At 41.3% G+C, this 17,880-nt stretch overlaps 1 protein-coding gene across 1 annotated transcript in view; it reads right to left on the bottom strand.

The window, feature by feature from the left end:
• The window catches only part of vps39 (VPS39 subunit of HOPS complex), a 123,256-nt gene that overhangs the window by 70,986 nt on the left and 34,390 nt on the right, over nucleotides 1-17,880 (bottom strand). The window contains exons 4-7 of the mRNA XM_073040368.1: nucleotides 14,242-14,284; nucleotides 9,259-9,353; nucleotides 1,578-1,676; nucleotides 45-137 (exon numbers count right to left, since the gene is read on the bottom strand). Of these exons, the coding sequence (XP_072896469.1) occupies nucleotides 45-137; nucleotides 1,578-1,676; nucleotides 9,259-9,353; nucleotides 14,242-14,284 (330 nt within the window). The remainder of the gene's footprint in view (nucleotides 1-44; nucleotides 138-1,577; nucleotides 1,677-9,258; nucleotides 9,354-14,241; nucleotides 14,285-17,880) is intronic.

The raw sequence follows: 17,880 nt of genomic DNA, 5'->3' as shown, positions 1-17,880 counted from the left end.
CAAAAACTGCAATTCTGATAATCAGTGACCTATATCTTACGTACCCTGATAAGATAATAATCTCTTTTAAAGCCCACGCAAATGGAGTTCTCACACCAGGCCATGGATTTGGGAACATCGGGAACACTGAAATCTGCCTGCAATAACAAAACATGTCTTCAATGTAATTCATTTAAAATAAAAGTATACTGAGACAATAGACAGTAGGTGCAGGAGTAGGCCATTCGCCCTTCTAGTCAGCACCGCCATTCACTGTGATCATGGCTGATCATACACAATCAGTACCCCGTTCCTGCTCTCTCCCCATATCCCTTGACCCCGCTATCTATAAGAGCTCTATCTAACTCTCTCTTGAATTCATCCAGAGACTTGGCCTCCACTGCCTTCTGGGGCAGAGCATTCCACATATCCACCACTCTCTGGGTGAAAAAGTTTTTCCGCATCTCTGTTCTAAATGGCCTACCCCTTATTCTTAAACTGTGGCCTCCAGTTCTGGACTCACCCATCAGCGGGAACATGCTTCCTGCCTCCAGTGTGTCCAATCCCTTAATAATCTTATATGTTTCAATCAGATCCCCTCTCATCCTTCTAAATTCCAGTGTATACAAGCCCAGTCGCTCCAATCTTTCAACATATGACAGTCCCGCCATTCCGGGAATTAACCTTGTGAACCTACGCTGCACTCCCTCAATAGCAAATCTGGAGACCAAAACTGCACACAATACTCCAGGTGGGGTCTCACCAGGGCCCTGTACAGCTGCAGAAGGACCTCTTTACTCCTATACTCAATTGCTCTTGTTATAAAGGCCAGCATGCCATTAGCTTTCTTCACTGCCTGCTGTACCTGCATGCTTGCTTTCAGGAGCCTGAAGACATATACTCAGTAAATCATAAACAGCTTCTTCCCCTCTGTCTGAATAGTCCATGAACCGATGAACCCTCATTATTCCTTTCCCTTTTTCCACTTTATAGTTTTGTAATTTTAACTAATTTAACATCTTTGCACTGCACTGCTGTCACAAAACAACAAATTTCACATCACCTCAGTCAATGATAATACATCTGATTCTGGTCTTCTAGATCATAGAAGCTTGCTGCATTTAGAGCAAGATACATACAAATACTGGAAGAACTCATAAGACAGGCAGCATCTATGGAGGGGCTGAGATCTTCACTGGTACTGGAAAGGAAGGAGCAGAAACCACAGTATGAAGGCTGGGGTTGGGGGCGGGTAGGGAAAAAGTACAAGTTGGCAGGTGATAGGCGAGACAAGGTGAGGGGGAAGGTGCATGGGTGAAGGAGGAGTGGTTGAAGAAAGAAGCTGGAAGAGAGGTTAGGTGGAAGAGATAAGGGGGTAAAGAAAGAACCTAACAGGAGAGAAAAGTGGATCATGGAAGAAAGAGAAAAGAAGTGATGGGCAGGGGAGGGAAAGAGAAAGGGTAACCAGAATGAAATAACGGATAAAGGAGGAGGGAGGAAGGGGATAGAAATTACTGGAAATGAGAGAAACCCATGTTAATACCCATCTTGATTTTAGATTATCTTGCTGGAATTTGCCTCAACTGAGATATCCTCACCTGTGCTTCTTGGAACTCTCGACCACGCCAGTAGTAGAGTTGCAGTTTCTTCTTCACAGCTACACACATACTGAGAATTGGCTCATCACCATCAGTTCGCTGAAAATATAGGATGCTTGTTACCAATTAGTTTCTCTGGATTAAAACATACAACATATTGATATAATCATGAGAAAGACATGCCAGCAGCTCTACTTCTTCTACTTCCAAAGACTCTTGTAAATTTCTATGGAAATATGGTGGGACCATTTTAAAAGGCTGTGTCACAACTTGGTAAGGATTGTTTAATATATCTTTCTCTGGATCAAAATATACAACACATTACAGTAATTCCATCATGAAGAAGGCACATCAGCATCACTACTTTGTTATGAGTCTGGAATTTGAGAAGATTTGGTATGTCACTTACAAATTTCTACAGATGTACAATGGAGGGCATTCCGACTGGTTGCATCATTGCCTGGTCTGGAAGCTGCAGTGCACAAACTCGCAAGGAACAGTAGAGGATTGTAAGATTTAGCTAGCTCCATTATAGCCAAAAATCCTCCCCATTATTGAGGACATCTTCAAGAGCTGGTGCCTCAAGAATGTGGCATCCATCACTTTCAACTGGGGTGTGCCCTCTTCTCTTTACCATAGTTGGGGAGTTAGTCCAGGAGCCTGAAGACCCATTCAATAAAAGCTTTTCTCCTTTCGCATCAGATTTCTGAATAGCCCCTGACCAATGAACACTATCTTATTATTCCTTTTGTTTTTGCATTGTACTGCTGCCACAAAACAAATTTTGCATGTCACTGAAAATAAAACTGATTCTGATATAGTGGATAATATATAATATTGATATACCGCTAAAGGAATAAAAATATTCCAGTTTTAAAATAACCATCAATTATGCAAATTTACATTAGCAATTTTACATTTTGCTGTTATAGATTTGATGACAGGACTACTGCAACTAGATTTTTTCCAAATATAAACAGTAGAAGGTAGAATATAATTAATCACATACAGAGCAACTCTATTCCAGAATCCCTCTAATTATTCTGCTGGTTAAAGGAAGGATCAATAGACACAGCCTAGTTAGGAGAAAGATCCCAAGCTTGGACTGAATTTGCAAACATTGTTGCTGTGGCAGCAACATCAGTAATTTGTCATGGAAAAGGAAAGCAGGGCAAAATGTACACCCACATGTACATCTGTTAGGATCAGCTACGTTGCACAGTACAGTTGACTTAATCATCACTGTCAAGAGTCATCTTCACCAAAATGACTCACTGGCTGAATTACCGGGCATATCTAGCAACCACAAACACATCCATATCAAGGAGTCGACCCCTCCAAGTGAAGGGGCCAAAATCAATGTATTTATGACTACAAGGATTAAGTGGCAGGACATTCATAAGCCTCACAGCCTAGTAGTGCTAGTCCTGATGCTTATGTACCTCCTTCCTGACAGTAGTGGGTCTAAGAGATTGTGGGATGGATGGTGGGAGATCTTTAACAATGCTTTGGGCCCTTTGTCTGGAACTTTCCTGGTAAATGTCACAATGGGGGGGGGGGGAGTGGAGGGAGGGAATCTCCGATAATCCTCTTGGCAGTTTTTACTATCCTCTGTAGGGTTTGGCAGTCTGATGCCCTGCAGCTTCTGTACCACACAGGACACTCTTGATGGTGCTCCTGTAGAAAGTTGTTAGAACAGGGACGGGGAGCCTTGCACACCTCAGTCTTCTCAGAAAGGTAGACACTGCTGTGCCTTCTTGGCTACTGAGGAGATGTTGTGAGTCCAGGTTAGATTGCCCATTATGTGGACATTGACTTCTTCACTCTCTCTATGGCACTGCCACTGATGTGCAATGGAGAATGGTTGACTGTGCCTTCCTGAAGTCCCTTATTATTTCTTTGTCTTGTCCATGATGAGACTCAGCTTGTTGCTTCTGCACCATTTGTCAAATCTCTCTACCTCTTCTCTGTATGCTGACTCATCATTGTTGTTGATGAGGCCACCCACTGTAGTATCATCAGCAAATTTGATGAAGTGGTGTGAGCTGGATTTGGCAGTGCAGACCTGAGTCAGCAGTATACCGAGCACACAACCCTGGGGATCACCTGTGCTCAGTGTGATGGAGTTTTAAATGTTGGTGCCAACTTGGACTGTCTGGGGTCAAGAAGTTCAAGATTCAGTGCAGAGAAGGGTAGTGAGTCCCAACAAGGACACTTTACCCACCAGCCTCTGAAGGATGAAAGTGTTAAATGCCAAGCTGAAGTCGATGGACAACATCCTGGTGTATGAGGCATTGTTTTCTAGGCGGGGCAGGTGGAGTGGAGGGCCAAGGCTATGGCATCATCAGTGGACCGGTATGAGCAGTCGGTGAACTAGAAAGGGTCCAATGTAGCTGGAAGATGGGATTTTATACGATCCATTACCAACCGCTCAAAGCACTTCATGATTGGTGAAGTCAGTGCCATGGCGCAGTAATTATTTGGACCAGTTACCGTTGTTCTCTTGGGCACTGGAATGATGGTAGCTGCCTTGGAATTTGCAGGGAGAGTGGACTGTTTCAGAAAGATATTAAAATTATCTTTAAGACCTCTGTTAGCTGGGCTGCATAGTCCCTCAGCATCTGACCAAGTATGTTGTCCAGTCTTGCAGCTTTGTGTGGGTTTACCCTGGCTAGTGTTCTCCTTACCTTGGCTGTGGCCAGACTGGGTGCCTGTTCCTCAGGAAGAGAGGGGGCTTTCCTTGATGTCACATCATTCAATTCATCAAATTGTACATAGAAAGCTTTCAGCCCATCAGAAAGGGAGGGACAGTCACTGATGCCCAGGGTGGACTTATGGTTTGTAGAGCTGGCCACATGCGCCAGGTGTCCCTGGTGTCACAAAAGTGACCATGGATTTTCTAAGTGTACTCATGCTTTGCCTTCCTAATGACACAAGAGAGTGCAACTCTTTCTGACCTTACAGTCATTTTGACCCCTCCGATCTGAAGGCAACGTCCTGATCGCTAAGCAGTGCATGAACCTCTGCAGGCAGCTTGGTTTCTGGTTTGCCTTGGCAGTGTAGTGTTTAATCATGGTAACGTTCTCAATGCACTTTCCTATATAACCAGTCCCTGTTCCTGCATTTTCATCAATGTTGATGTGATAATCACAGTTAACCACCTCCCTGAATATTCTCTGTCCTTCCTCTCAGTCCTGCAGCACTGAGGTGGCACTTTCTGGTCAGGACCCTGGGAACTAGTTTGACTCGTTTAACCTGTGGTCTGAATGCAGGGATGAGCAAAATGAATATGTGGTACAAATTTCAAAGCCTCATTTGTGGTCCAAACCATTGAGTACCAGTACACTTGAATTAAAAACATCTGGTCAGTGACTTCAATGGGGAAAACATGAATGTGGATGTTAGCTGCCACATGCACCCTCTCACAATCATCATCCTCTCAAAAGTAGGTCATGCAGTCTCCTTGACCTACTATAATTCACCTAACATCAATACAGGTCTAGGCCACTGCCTTCTCCCTAACCCCACATACATCTACATAGCATCTGTACAGACATCCATGTTAGACTATTGTTCATTGATTAAAGCTTCATCTTTTATACTATAAATCCAAGGAAGTTCATCCTGAAACTCACTTTCTTTTGAAACTGGATTATTAACATCCTGACCAACAAAGCACAACCTGTGAGTCAGCCATGGTTATCCTCAGCACTGGTGCCCCAAAAGAGACATCTCAGCCACCTGCTCTTTGCCCTATATAGTCAAGATTGACTGTGTGACCAGACTTCATCTACAAGTTTGCAGATGATACCTCCATGGTGGGCTATACCTCAAATAATGATGGGTCAGAGTAGAGCAAGGAGATAGAGAGCCTACTTGTTGTTGTTTTGTATGGCATGCACACTTTTAATTGAAGTGTGGTCCGGGAAGGGGAGATGCGAGACTATCTGTTCGGGAGCAGAGGCTGGACTGATCTTCGTCTGGCATCTCATCCACAGCTATTGCAATATGGGTGGCCCTGAGTTGGCATCACTTGATGGAGTCCTTGAAGCACGCAAGCCTTCACATGACATCAACGTGTTGATCCAGGTCGTGGAGGAGAGCGCTTATTGACTTGGTGCCATGACAACCACCTTTTCTTCAATGTCAGCAAAACAAAAAGAGCTGGTCATTGACTTGAGGAAAGGGAGTTGTGCACACGCTCCTGATTACGTCAATGGTGCTGAAGTTGAGAGGGTTAAGAGTTTCAAATACCTAGGAGATAAACTCATCATCAATGGCCTGTCCTGGAGCATCCACATTGGTGCTAGAACCAAGGAAGGGGATACAGAAACTTGGCATGTTCCCTTTGATCTCTAGTAAAATAAGATGGACTCTTAACCTTACTCTACCTTGTTATGATATTGTCTATCTGCAGTATATTTCATCCGCAACTGTAACTTTATTCTGCACTCTTATTGTTTAACCTGTACTACCTCAATGCACTGCTGTAATGAATCGATCTGTATGCAAGGTATGTTTTACACTGTGGTTCAGTGTAAAGATAAACTAATTTACCTGGAGGTTATTTTACCATTCAATAACATGACTAATCTGACATCCCTCTTCCATTCCCCGATACTGACAGAAATCTATCAATCTCTGCCTTTAAGTACAACCATCCTCTCAGCTATCAGTGGCAGGAATTTCCAAAAACTCTCAACCTTCAGAGAAGGAACTTTTTCTCATTTCAGTTGTAAATGGCTGGTGGGGTGATAGGTGAGGACACGAGGAACCCTGTCCCTGGTGGTGGTGTGGTAGGTGAGGACAAGAGGTACCCTGTCCCTCTTGTCAGAACGGGAATGAGGATAGGAATTAAAATGGTTGGCCACTGGGAAATCAGGTGGACTGGAGGGGCTTGACAAAATAGTGTCCCAACCTGCAACAGGTCTCACCAATGTAGATGAAGCCACAACGTGAGCAGTGGATACAGTAGATGACCCCAACAAATTCGCAACTGAAGTATTGCTTCACCTGGAAGGACTGCCTGGGGCGTTGAATGGAACTGAGGTTGGAGGTGAATGGGCAGGTGCAGCACTTCTGTTCGCTACATGGCTAAGTGCCAGATGGGGGTTTAGTGGAGAGGGGTGAATGGACAAGGGAGTCACGGACAGAGCAATCACTGCAGAAAGTGAGGGGGGGGGAGGGTAAGGTAAAGATGTGTTTGCTGGTAGGGTCCTATTGAAGATGGTGGAAATTATGGTGAATGACAGGTTGGATGTGGAGTCTCATGGGGTGGTAAGTGAGAACAAGAGGAACTCTATCCCTATTAAGTCAGTGGGAGGATGGGGTGAGCGCAGATGTCCAGGAAATGGAGTTGATGCGGGTGAGAGTAGTATCAATTGTGGAGGAAGGGAAACCCAAATCTTTGAAGGACGACATCTCTGGCATCCTGGAAAGGAAAGCCACATCCTGGGAACAGGATGGGTATAGATGAAGGAACTGAACAAAGGGAATGGCATTTTTACAGGAGTCAGGGTGGGAAGAGGTATAGTCAAGATAGTCGTAGGAATTGGTAAATTAATAAAAAAAATCAGTAGACAGTTTGCTTCCAGAGTTGGAGGCAGAGAGATTGAAAAAGAGGTGTCAGAAATAGACCAAGTAAATTTAATGGCAGGGTGGAAGTTGAAATTGATAAGCACAGCATGGGTGCATGAAGCAGCATCAATGTAGTCGTCAATGTAGTGCAGAGAGAGTTGGGGAGCTTGGAACATGGACTGTTCCATGTAGCCAACAAAAAGGGAGGCATAGCTTGAACTAAAGACTGTTAAGTCTCTAGACCCATGTAGCCTGCATCCCAGGATATAAAAATAAATGACTGCTAAGATAGTGGAATTCATTGTTAGAATTCCTTAAAAATCCCATGATTCTAGAGAAGTGTCAGAGGATTGGAAAGCTGCCAATGTGATATGTTGCTTCTAAAGGGAGGCAAAGCAGCAGGTATCTGTAGGCTGATTAGCAGCACGTCTATTGTAGAAAAAATATTTAAATCAATAACTAAGGAAACCATATTAATACATTTGGGAAATCATAATCTAATTAAGCAGAATTAGCATATCCTTGTGAAAGAGGAATTTGTAATCACAAAATATCCTGTAGATGCTACAAATCCAAAGCAAATCACATAAAATGCTGAGGAACTCGAGGGCCACTTTTCCATTCGGAGGGTGATGGGCATATGGAGTGAGCTGCCAGAGGAAGAGGTTGAGGGAGGTACAGTAGTATAATTTATGAAACACTTGGAAAGGTACATGGAGGGGATGGTTCAGGTGCGACCTGGTCAAATGTAGGAGATCAGGATAAGCTGGGTGGGCAACGTGGTAGGCATGAACTGGTTGGGGTTGGGCTGAAGGATGTGTATCTATGCAGCATACATGCACATATACACTGTGCCATGAATTACTTCTTTAAATGTTTGCCACTATTTGTCTATTGTCTTCCCTTATTTATCAGTGCAGTACACTTTAGCTAACACTATCTTCATTCCACTGTAATTCCCCTTATTTAATTTAAGCACATTTGCTTCTAACCCAAGTTTCTATCTCTCAAATAGAGGACAAAATTATATCCTTTATCAGATCTAATTTAGTGTGTTCTCTGGTTTATCTACATAACATTGTACTCCAAGAAACAATCCCAAATACACTATGAATGTTGTTGTAACTCCTCTTTCCAATTTGACTAATCCAATCTACATGAAGATTAAAGTCTCCTGTGATTATCTTCCTGCTCTTTTTACATGGCCTCATTATTTGAGTTATACTCTTTCCTACAGTGTGGCCTCTGTATGGGGAGTAAGGCGACATGTCAGGGGTTGGTGTGAGGGGGTAGTACCACCTTCCTCTAACCTGTATTTTCTTTCCCTTGGGTTTTGTGTAGAAACCTCAGTCTAAAGTCAGTATCTTCTGAGCACATACTACCTCTCACAATTATATTTATCTAATCCTTCATTAACAGTGCCACTCCATAATCTTTTCCTTTTCACCTGTCCTCTCAAAAAGTCAAATAACCCTAAATATTTAGTTCCTGATTTTGTTCCTTTTGCAACTATATCTCCATAATCATACCCATTCACCCACGTGCTGTTAGTTCATTTATCTTTTTGCAAATGCTTTGTACATTAAGATACAATGCCTTTAGGTTAGATTTTTAAAAAATCATTTTTAATCTTTTTCATGCTCTGACCCTTTTTGCCTCTAAGCCTTGATTTCCCTGCCTTCACTGCTTCTATTTGACTGTGGTTTCTTTCTGTCCTTTTTTCAGTCTATCCATTCTCAACTCCAAGGAAGGCTGGTGAGATTCATTAATGGAAGGACACTTGAACAAGGTACCTGATAGGGCAAATACACCCCAGAACAAGCAGCAGCATCAGAAGAGGTAGGTAGAATACTACAGAAGGGAAGGAGATGGAGGGACATTATGTCTTTTCTCAACTAACTCTGCATTTGTAAGGTGGGAAAATGGTAGAAATTATCAGCCATGAAACATGCATTCAAATGTTCCCTTGGTGTTTTTTTTAAGTCAGTGCTACAGGTTGAGACTTGATTGGAAAATATGAAATTGTAGACATCATGACCATTATATTTAGATTTATTATTCCAGTAATAATACTAGGTACAACTCGCAGCTTGTTACCTCTTACCTTCAAATCACACGAGAAGAGACTAGCACCTTTAGCTTTTGCAACCATTGTAATTTGTTGGAATGTGAGTAAATCATGAACATAAATATTATTTTCTGCAAGGGAAAAAGAAATATATATTTAAATTTTGTTAGAAGCATTTCTCCCTTACATAACAATTTCATTGATATTTGTCTTACACTGCCGTTATTTTGGCAACTGCTTGAAAATCTCATTTTAGTCAGTATATATTACAGCATCAATTCTGCCTGCTCCAATAAACTATACTGTATATTGTTAAAGTTCAAGACACACTTTTAGTCTAGGATTAAATGTCTCTGACTTTAACTCATTCTTCACCAAAACCTCAAAAAAACCCAACTCAAATTTCCATTCCACTAGGAAGGACCAATTTTACTTCTGAGATTATCCAGTCAGAACAGATCAATCACTTCGACCACTATTCTATTATTACTTTACCTTTTTAACTGGCTTCTTAATGTTAAATTTCAGCACAAACAATGCCTATTTTTTTTAAACTGAAGGCATTATTATGTTCAACCACTGATAAAGAATTTTGCAGAATTCACAAAAAATGTTACAACCATATTACAAACCATTGTTAATACATTGTTTATGATAAAATTCAAGCTGTGTGTGCTTCTATACTATATGAACAATTTACAATAAGGTTCATTTAAAAAAATACTATAAACTGGTTATACACCAGGGATCTTGAGGAAAAGGGAGATCTGTCAGCTACAACTGTATTAGAGCTCAGTGATACAAGATGACAGATACTGTTGCACAGTTTTTATTAAGCTCACAATTCCTGTCACCAGATCTGAATTAGTTACAAATGTGTTGCTCCAATTCCTTAAACCACTTATATGATCACAGGATGTCAGAGAGGATGAAATCAAATCATTAAATATTAGTACTTGGTAAAAGTATTAAATTACGTGTATCTCCTTTAATAGACATAAATTTGATATGTGTCGCACCAAGGAGCAGAGTGAAAAGACATCTCACAGCTCAGATGGTGTGGGAATAAGGGGAGAATGATTAGTGCAGGATCAATGTAAATGGGTGCTGGTGGGATCAAAGGGCTTGTTGCCATACAGTCTTCCTTTCTGACTCTGAGAGTCATGTTTTACTAACCATGCAAACAAAAAGTACAAAATTCAATTTGTGTTTTCAGCCAAGTTAGCTAAGCTGAAATGACATGGCATCTGTTAATCTCACCAGTTCTGGTCTGGGTGATTAAACCTGCTAAAACTACAAAATCAAGATGCTGGAAAGCTAAGATAAAAACAAATGATGTTGAAATAGTTAAAAAAATAATGTAGCACCTGGAGACAGAGAAACAGAGGCAGAATTCCAGTCCGTGACTTTTCATCGGAACAGGTAGCTTTTCAGTTGGTGTAAGCGGAAGCATTCCCTAAAACCTCTGAACTCAATTTTGAAACAGGGAAGTTGTATCATGCCTAGACTAAAGGTCCGGTGTTGTTCCCAGTGTACTTCAATGAAATACTGTAGTCAAGGACCAGAAAAGTCATGAGTGAGAGTGGGATGGAGAACTACAGCATCAAACAGCCCTGTAGCTTTGAGTCTGCTTGCACACTGACAGTGAGGTTTCACAAAGCAGTCACACACATTTGTCTTTAGTCTTTTCTAATCTAGGGGATAATACTGAAGTTGCAAGTACTGTATTAAACTGTAAATTGGTGCTTCACCCGGAGTGCTCAGAGACCTAGACTCTGGAAACAAAGGTGTTATATTCCCAGCATTTGCATGAGAAGGACAGTAATACTGTTTATGATCAAAGAGTGAAGCATGAATGGTGTCATGGGAGGAATGATTCTACTAGAATGTTAAAGAAGAAAGGAAAGACAAATTTGGTGGTAACATTTTCTTTACTAATTAATTATTGACATACAATGCGGAATAGGTCACATTGCCCAGCAATCGCCCAATTTAACGCTAGCCTAAACATGGGACAATTTACAATGACCAAACATCCTACAAACTGGTACGTCTTTGGACATTGGGAAGAAACCAGAGCATCTGGAGGAAACCCACACAGTTACGGGGAGAATGTACAAGCTCCTTACAGGCAGAGGCGGTAATTGAACCCGGGTCTCTGGTACTGTAAAACACTGCGCTAACCATTATGCTATTGTGCCACCCAAGGAGGTTTCTGAAATAAATATAAAATTGAATCCTACCATTGTAGGCCAAATCAAAAGTATTGATGAATCAGAATATTGGAGGGAGATTGAAAATGTGGCTGAGCAGTGCCATCATAACAAGTTCTTACTCAATGTCAGCAAGACCAAAGAGCTAATTATTAACTACAGGAGGAGGTCCATGAGCCAGTCCTCATCGGAGGATCAGAGGTGCAGAGGGTCAGCAACTTTAAACTCCTCAGTCCCTCTAGGAGTTTCCAAAGATTCGACATGTCATCTAAAACTTTGACAAACTTCCATCAGGCTCTTGAACCTGAGGGGATAACTTTACTCAACTTCACTTGCCTATCATTGAAATGTTCTCACAGCTTAAGAGCTCACTTTCAAGGACTCTTCTCATGTTCTTGATATCTATTGTTTGTTTATTATTCTTTCTTTTGTATTTTCACAGTTTGTTGTCTTTTGCACACTGGTTGAACACCCAAGTCTGTGCGGTCTTTCATTGATTCTGATATGGTTATTATTCTATTATGGATTTATTGAGCATGCCTGCAAGAAAAAAAATCTCAGGGCTAATTAGCTCTTTGGTCTTACTGACATTGAGTAAGAGATTGTTGTTTTGGCACCATAAATATATGGTGACATATATGTACTTTGATAATAAATTTACTTTGAACTTAAAGAAGCTCACAAAGACAGAAAATTCTGGAGGTTCTCAAGTCAGGCAGCATTCATGGCAAGGGAAGCAGTTAACCTTTCATCAGCTGCTGAGCATCTCTAGCTTACTGTGATTTCAGCAGATTTCCACCTTCAGTGAGTTTTTGCTGTAAAATTTATGATTCAACACTGCTGAGGATTTCAGAGTTTATTATTTCCAATTACTAATAAATTTAAGGATTTCATTTCTTTGGCAGAAAGGAGAAAATGCAAACTATAGAGCACTACATTAAAGGGGGCATAGAGTAATCTTGGTAATAGCCAGACATGTTGAAAATGCAGTTAATAATGCATAAAGTGAACTGGACTTCATAGGTTGAAAAAAGGGGCAGAAGATGATGCTGGAACCTTTGTAAAGCATATTTGGCTACCGTTAGGAAGCTGACAAAATGCTGGTGGAACCTTCGTCCTGACGAAGGATCTCGGCCCGAAACATTGACAGTGCTTCTCCCTATAGATGCTGCCTGGCCTGCTGTGTTCCACCAGCATCTTGTGTGTGTTGTTGTTTATATTTAGGAGAGCACAGTTTCAGTGCAGTCGCCCAACTTCTTTTAAAGCAACGAAACAGACTGCAAATTACTGAACGTGGGGATCTGAGCCTCCTTCTGAGTGACATTCAGCCTGATGCTGGAGAAGCTGACATCACTGCACCAAGCCCAGCCATCTCTCTGAAAGCTCAAAAAGCAATGAAATAGTGACTAGTTGGGAATACTAATGCACATTCTAAAATCATTGATGAAAATAGTTTTTACTGTAATTAAATAAACAAATAATGTTATTTGTAGCTTTAAATAACTTTTTGCAATTATTTCTTACTGCTTTGGAATTACAGTTCCTGTTCTTTCACTGTGCATCACAAATCAAAAGTCTTCATAGCTTTTATGTAATGGTTGGAAAAGGAGGGGGAAGCACTGGGAATCAAGGAGATGTTCTCCAAAAAAGTTGGGGAACCACTGATCGAAACGAATGCAGGCATAGTGGATTTCTATTATGAGAACAGATGAGAGAAAATTACACTCTTCTCCAAAGACTGAGGGGGATTTGAAAAAAGTATAGAAAATCACAAAGGTTTCAGAGAAAAGAGGTATTATCAACATTAATACACTTAAGAACCAAAAGGTGTAAATTAATGGGATTGACAAAAAGGTCAGAAGTGACAAATAAAATTTAAATCCCTTTTTAAAAAAATGACAGTAAGTGGTTAAGATCTGGAATGTATTGATGTATTGTGAGGTGATAGAGGCAAATTCTATTCTGGGGTTCATAGAGAACTTGTAAGGAAAGAAAATGCAAGATCTCAGAGAGTGGGGCAAAGGATAGTTCTTGGACACATCTGGGCATGATGAAGGTTTTCAGATACAAGGTCAGACTGCTCTCCTAGCAAAAATGAAAGTTAAGCAGACATTTGATAGAGATATACGAATTCACATTGGATAAATGTAGCAGATAGTTCAAGGACTAGGAATTCCAGCCTCTGAGAAAGAAATGTGGAAATGAGATGCAGCTAAGCACTCAACACAGGATTATTCAGACATGATGGGCCTCTGTCCATGTTTGGTAATGAACCAGAGTAAGGTACACATCACATTATCTGCATCCTAGTATTTTCTCGTATTTTGCTTCAGATTTGAGTGCAAGCCCAAATTATAGTCTGCCCTGTCTAATGTCATCACCTGAATGAAAGCTGAAACACCTATTCCCTTAATGGACACGGGGCTACCTTTTTTAGTGTTCTGATTTCTCAGTTTGCTTCATTTATTCCTTAACATCTACTTAGCAAAAGACATGATCTTCTGTGGAAAGTAATATGTATGAGGATAACTCACTGACAGCTTGAGATACTGTAAGCAATCATCCACGGGCATTTTGGTGCAAATTTTGTCAAGATGATTATGAGAACAGAATAAAATCTACAGGTAACACCAATCAAGATAATGAAGCAAATGAATTGTTTTGTACATGATTAATTTTCTTTTATAAATTCAATCAGCCATCCATTTTATTTCATGTACAACAGTTAACCTACAAACAGCTTAATTCTCTTAAAATTAGACTTTGATTCAAAGGTAAAACATCAGCTTTAAATTCTTTTACTTACCCAAGAGTGAAATCAGTATCTTAAATTGTGATACCACATAAAGCTAGAAGACCAAAATAAAAAGGCATTAATTCAGTTAAATCACCATCATGAAAAATCATAGAATGCCTGTTACTCATATTCAAGATTCCATTTAAATAGAGCAAACAGGAAACACAGCACATTGCTGAATGAAAAAAAAGGTAGTATGCCAAGCAAAGGGATAGAAGGAATTGACACATGATGCACCAGAATGGCAAATAAGCAAAAAGGAGCAAAACTGCTTGTAACATGATAAATAATCAAATTAGTCATTCAGATGGCCATGTCTTGATATAAGTAATATATTAACAACTGCACTTATATGTAAATAAACAGGGAATCAGTCTTGGCACATAATTATACTGAGGATGAGACAACATTATTACTGAGGCAAAGATTGATAGTAAATGTCAATCTATATGTACTATATGTACAAAGTACATATATGATACATCATATACTACCCTGACATTCACATCAGAACAAAGAAATACAACAAAATCAATAAAAAATGCACAAAAAGACTGACAAGCAAATAATGAGGAAAAACAAAAACAAACAATAATAAATGAGAACATGATTTGTGGAGTCCTTGAAAATGATTGTTTTCAGTTTTGTGGTGAGTGAGGTTCTCCATGCTGGTTCAGGAACCTAAGGTTGAAGGGTAATTACTGTTCCTGAACCCGGAGGTGTGCGACCTAAGGCTCCTGTACCTTCTTCCCTATGGTAGCAGTGGGAAGAGACCATGGCCTGGATGGTGGAGGTCCTTGATGACAGATGCTACTTTCCCATGGCAGTGCTCTTTGTAAATGTGCTTAAATGTGGGGAGGGTTTTTCCTGTGATGAACAGAGCTGTATCCACACTTTCTGTAGGCTTTCTGTTCTTGTGCATTGGTGTTTCCATACCTGGCTGTGATGTAACAGTCAGTATACACCCCACTGTGTATGCATAAAAAATGGTCAGTTTTAAATGACACGCTGAATCTTTGCAAACTTTTATGAAAGACAAGGCAGTGCCAATTCTTCTTTGAATTAGAACTTACAAGCTCATTCTAGGACAGATCCTCTGATAACACCCAGGAATTTAGTTACTTACCCTCTCCAGCTCTGGTCCTCTAATGAGCACTGGCTCATGGACCTGATTTCTTCCTCCTGTCATCAATAATCAATTCACTAACAAGAGAAGATCTGCAGATGCTGGAAATTCTACCACAGGGGCTCAGCCCGAAAGGTTGACTGTACTCTTTTTCATAGATGAATTCAGAATTTATTTAAATCTTACATCCATCACACAATGTGAGGGAGTAAAAATCTTTGTGTTATGATTCCGTTGTAATGTACAGACATGTGAAATTATAAGTCTAAAGGCTTGTAGACAGACATTGTCCCATAGCCTGTTGGTCCTGGCTTTAATGCTGCGGTAGTGTTTGTCAGAAGGAAGCAGTGAAACAGTTTATTGTGGGGTAACTGGTGTTCCCGATGATCTTTCAGGCCTTCTTTCTGCACCTGCTGTTATAAATGTTCTCAATGGTGGGAAGTTCACATCCATAGATTCACTGGGTTGTCCATACCACTCTCTGCAGTGCTCAGCGATCAAAGTTGGTGCATTTCTTATACCAGGCAGTGATACAGCCAGTCAATATGCTCTCAGAGGTGCCCCTGTAGAGTGTCTTGAGGATTTGGGGGCCCATGCCAAACTTCTTCAGTCGCCTGAGGGGGAAGAGACACTTTTTTTGCCACAAAGTCTGTGTGTACAGTCCAGGTGAGATCATTGGTGATGTGTACACCGAGGAACTTGAAACTACTCACTCTCTCAACCGCAGACCCATTGATGTTGATTGGACCGAGCCCATCTCCGTTCCTTCTGTAATCCACAATCAACTCTTTTGTTTTTTGGACATTGAGGAAGAGGTTGTTAACTTGGCACCACTGTGTCAGGGTGTCAACCTCTCCTCTGTAGGCTGTCTCATCACTGCTAGAAATAAGGCTGATCAAAATCGTGTCTTCTGCGAATTTGATCGGCAGATTGGAGCTGTGTGTGGCAATACAATGGGAGTAGAGAAGGGGACTCAGAACACAACTCTGGGGGCACCTGTGTTTGTGGGTCAGAGGGGCAGAGGTGGGGAGCCCATTCTTACCACCTGTTGGTGATCTGATAGGAAGTCTAGGATCCAGCTGCACAAGGTTGGGTGCAGACCGAGGTCTCTGAGCTTCCTGTCAAGTCTGGAGGGAACTAGAGAATTAAATGCTGAACTGTAGTCCAGGAACAGCATTCTAACGTACGCATCCCCCTTTTCCAGGTGAGTGAGGACGGTGTGTAGTGCTGCGGTTATGGCGTCATCAGTAGACTGGTTCCGTCGGTAGGGGGTCCAGAGTGGGTGATAGTATGCTGCAGATGAAGTCTTTAACCAGCCTCTCAAAGCACTTGCTTATAATTGAGGTGAGTGCAACAGGGTGCCAATCGTTCAGGTATACTACCTTAATTTTCTTAGGTACCGGGACAATAATGGACAATTTGAAACAGGAGGGCACTACACACTGGGAGAGGGAGAGATTAAAAATGTCTATAAACACACCAGCCAGCTGGTTCTGCTGAGTTCCTCCAGCACTTTTTGCGTGTTGCATCAATAATCAGTTCTTTGGATTTGCTGATAATTTGAGTGTGAGGTTGCTGTTGTGGCACTCAACCAGATTTTCAATCTCCCTCCAATGTACCAATTTGTCACCACCTTTAATTTGGCAAACAAAACTGTGGAGTCAGCAGCAAGTTAAAAATGGCATTAGATCTATTCTTAGCTTCGCAGTCATAAGTGTAAAGTGAGAAGAGCAGGGGGCTATGCACAGCTTTGTGGTGCACCTGTGTTGAAGGTGATTGTGGAAGAGATGTCATTGCCAATCCAAACTGACTGGGGTCTGCAAGCGAGGAAATCGAGGATCCTGTTGTATAAGGAAGTATCAAGGCCTAGGTCTTAGAGTATATTGATTAGTTTTGAGAAGACGATGGTGTTGAATATTGAGCTGTAATCAATAAGGAGCATCCTGCTGTATGTATCTTCACTGTCCAAATGTTCTAGAGTTAAGTGGAGAGCCAATGAAATGGTACCTGCTGTTGACTTGTGGTGAAGGTAGGTAATTTGGAGCAGATCCAAGTCACTTCTTGGGCAGGAGTTGGTATGTTTCAAAACACTTCATTACAGTGGGTGTAAGTGCAGCTGGATGACAGTCTTTGAGACAGGCTACTAATTCCTTCTTGGGCACTGGTGTGACTGAAGCTTGCTTGAAGTGGGGGGGGGCCTCAGATTGCGAAAGCAAGAGATAAAAGATGTTAGTTGATTACACAGGACTTCAGCACTCAACCAGGTACACTCTCTGGGCCAGATACTTTCTGTGAGTTCACCCTCCTGAAGGATGCTTTCAGATAGGTGAAATAACAGGGTCAGTGCTTTGGGAGTTCATGAAAGTTCCTTGATGTTTTGTCAGTTAAAGTGAGCATAAAAGACATTGAGCTCATCTAGGAGTGAACCTTGATGGCTTTGCTTTTGCAGGAGGTGATAGAATTCAAACCCTGCCACAGTTGTCAGGCATCTGTGTTTCATGTTTAGTCCAGAATTTCCACTT

This window comes from Hemitrygon akajei, chromosome 3 (assembly GCF_048418815.1).
Source record: "Hemitrygon akajei chromosome 3, sHemAka1.3, whole genome shotgun sequence".
In the NCBI taxonomy this organism is placed as follows: domain Eukaryota; kingdom Metazoa; phylum Chordata; class Chondrichthyes; order Myliobatiformes; family Dasyatidae; genus Hemitrygon; species Hemitrygon akajei.
This window is presented reverse-complemented; position numbering and strand designations above follow the sequence as displayed.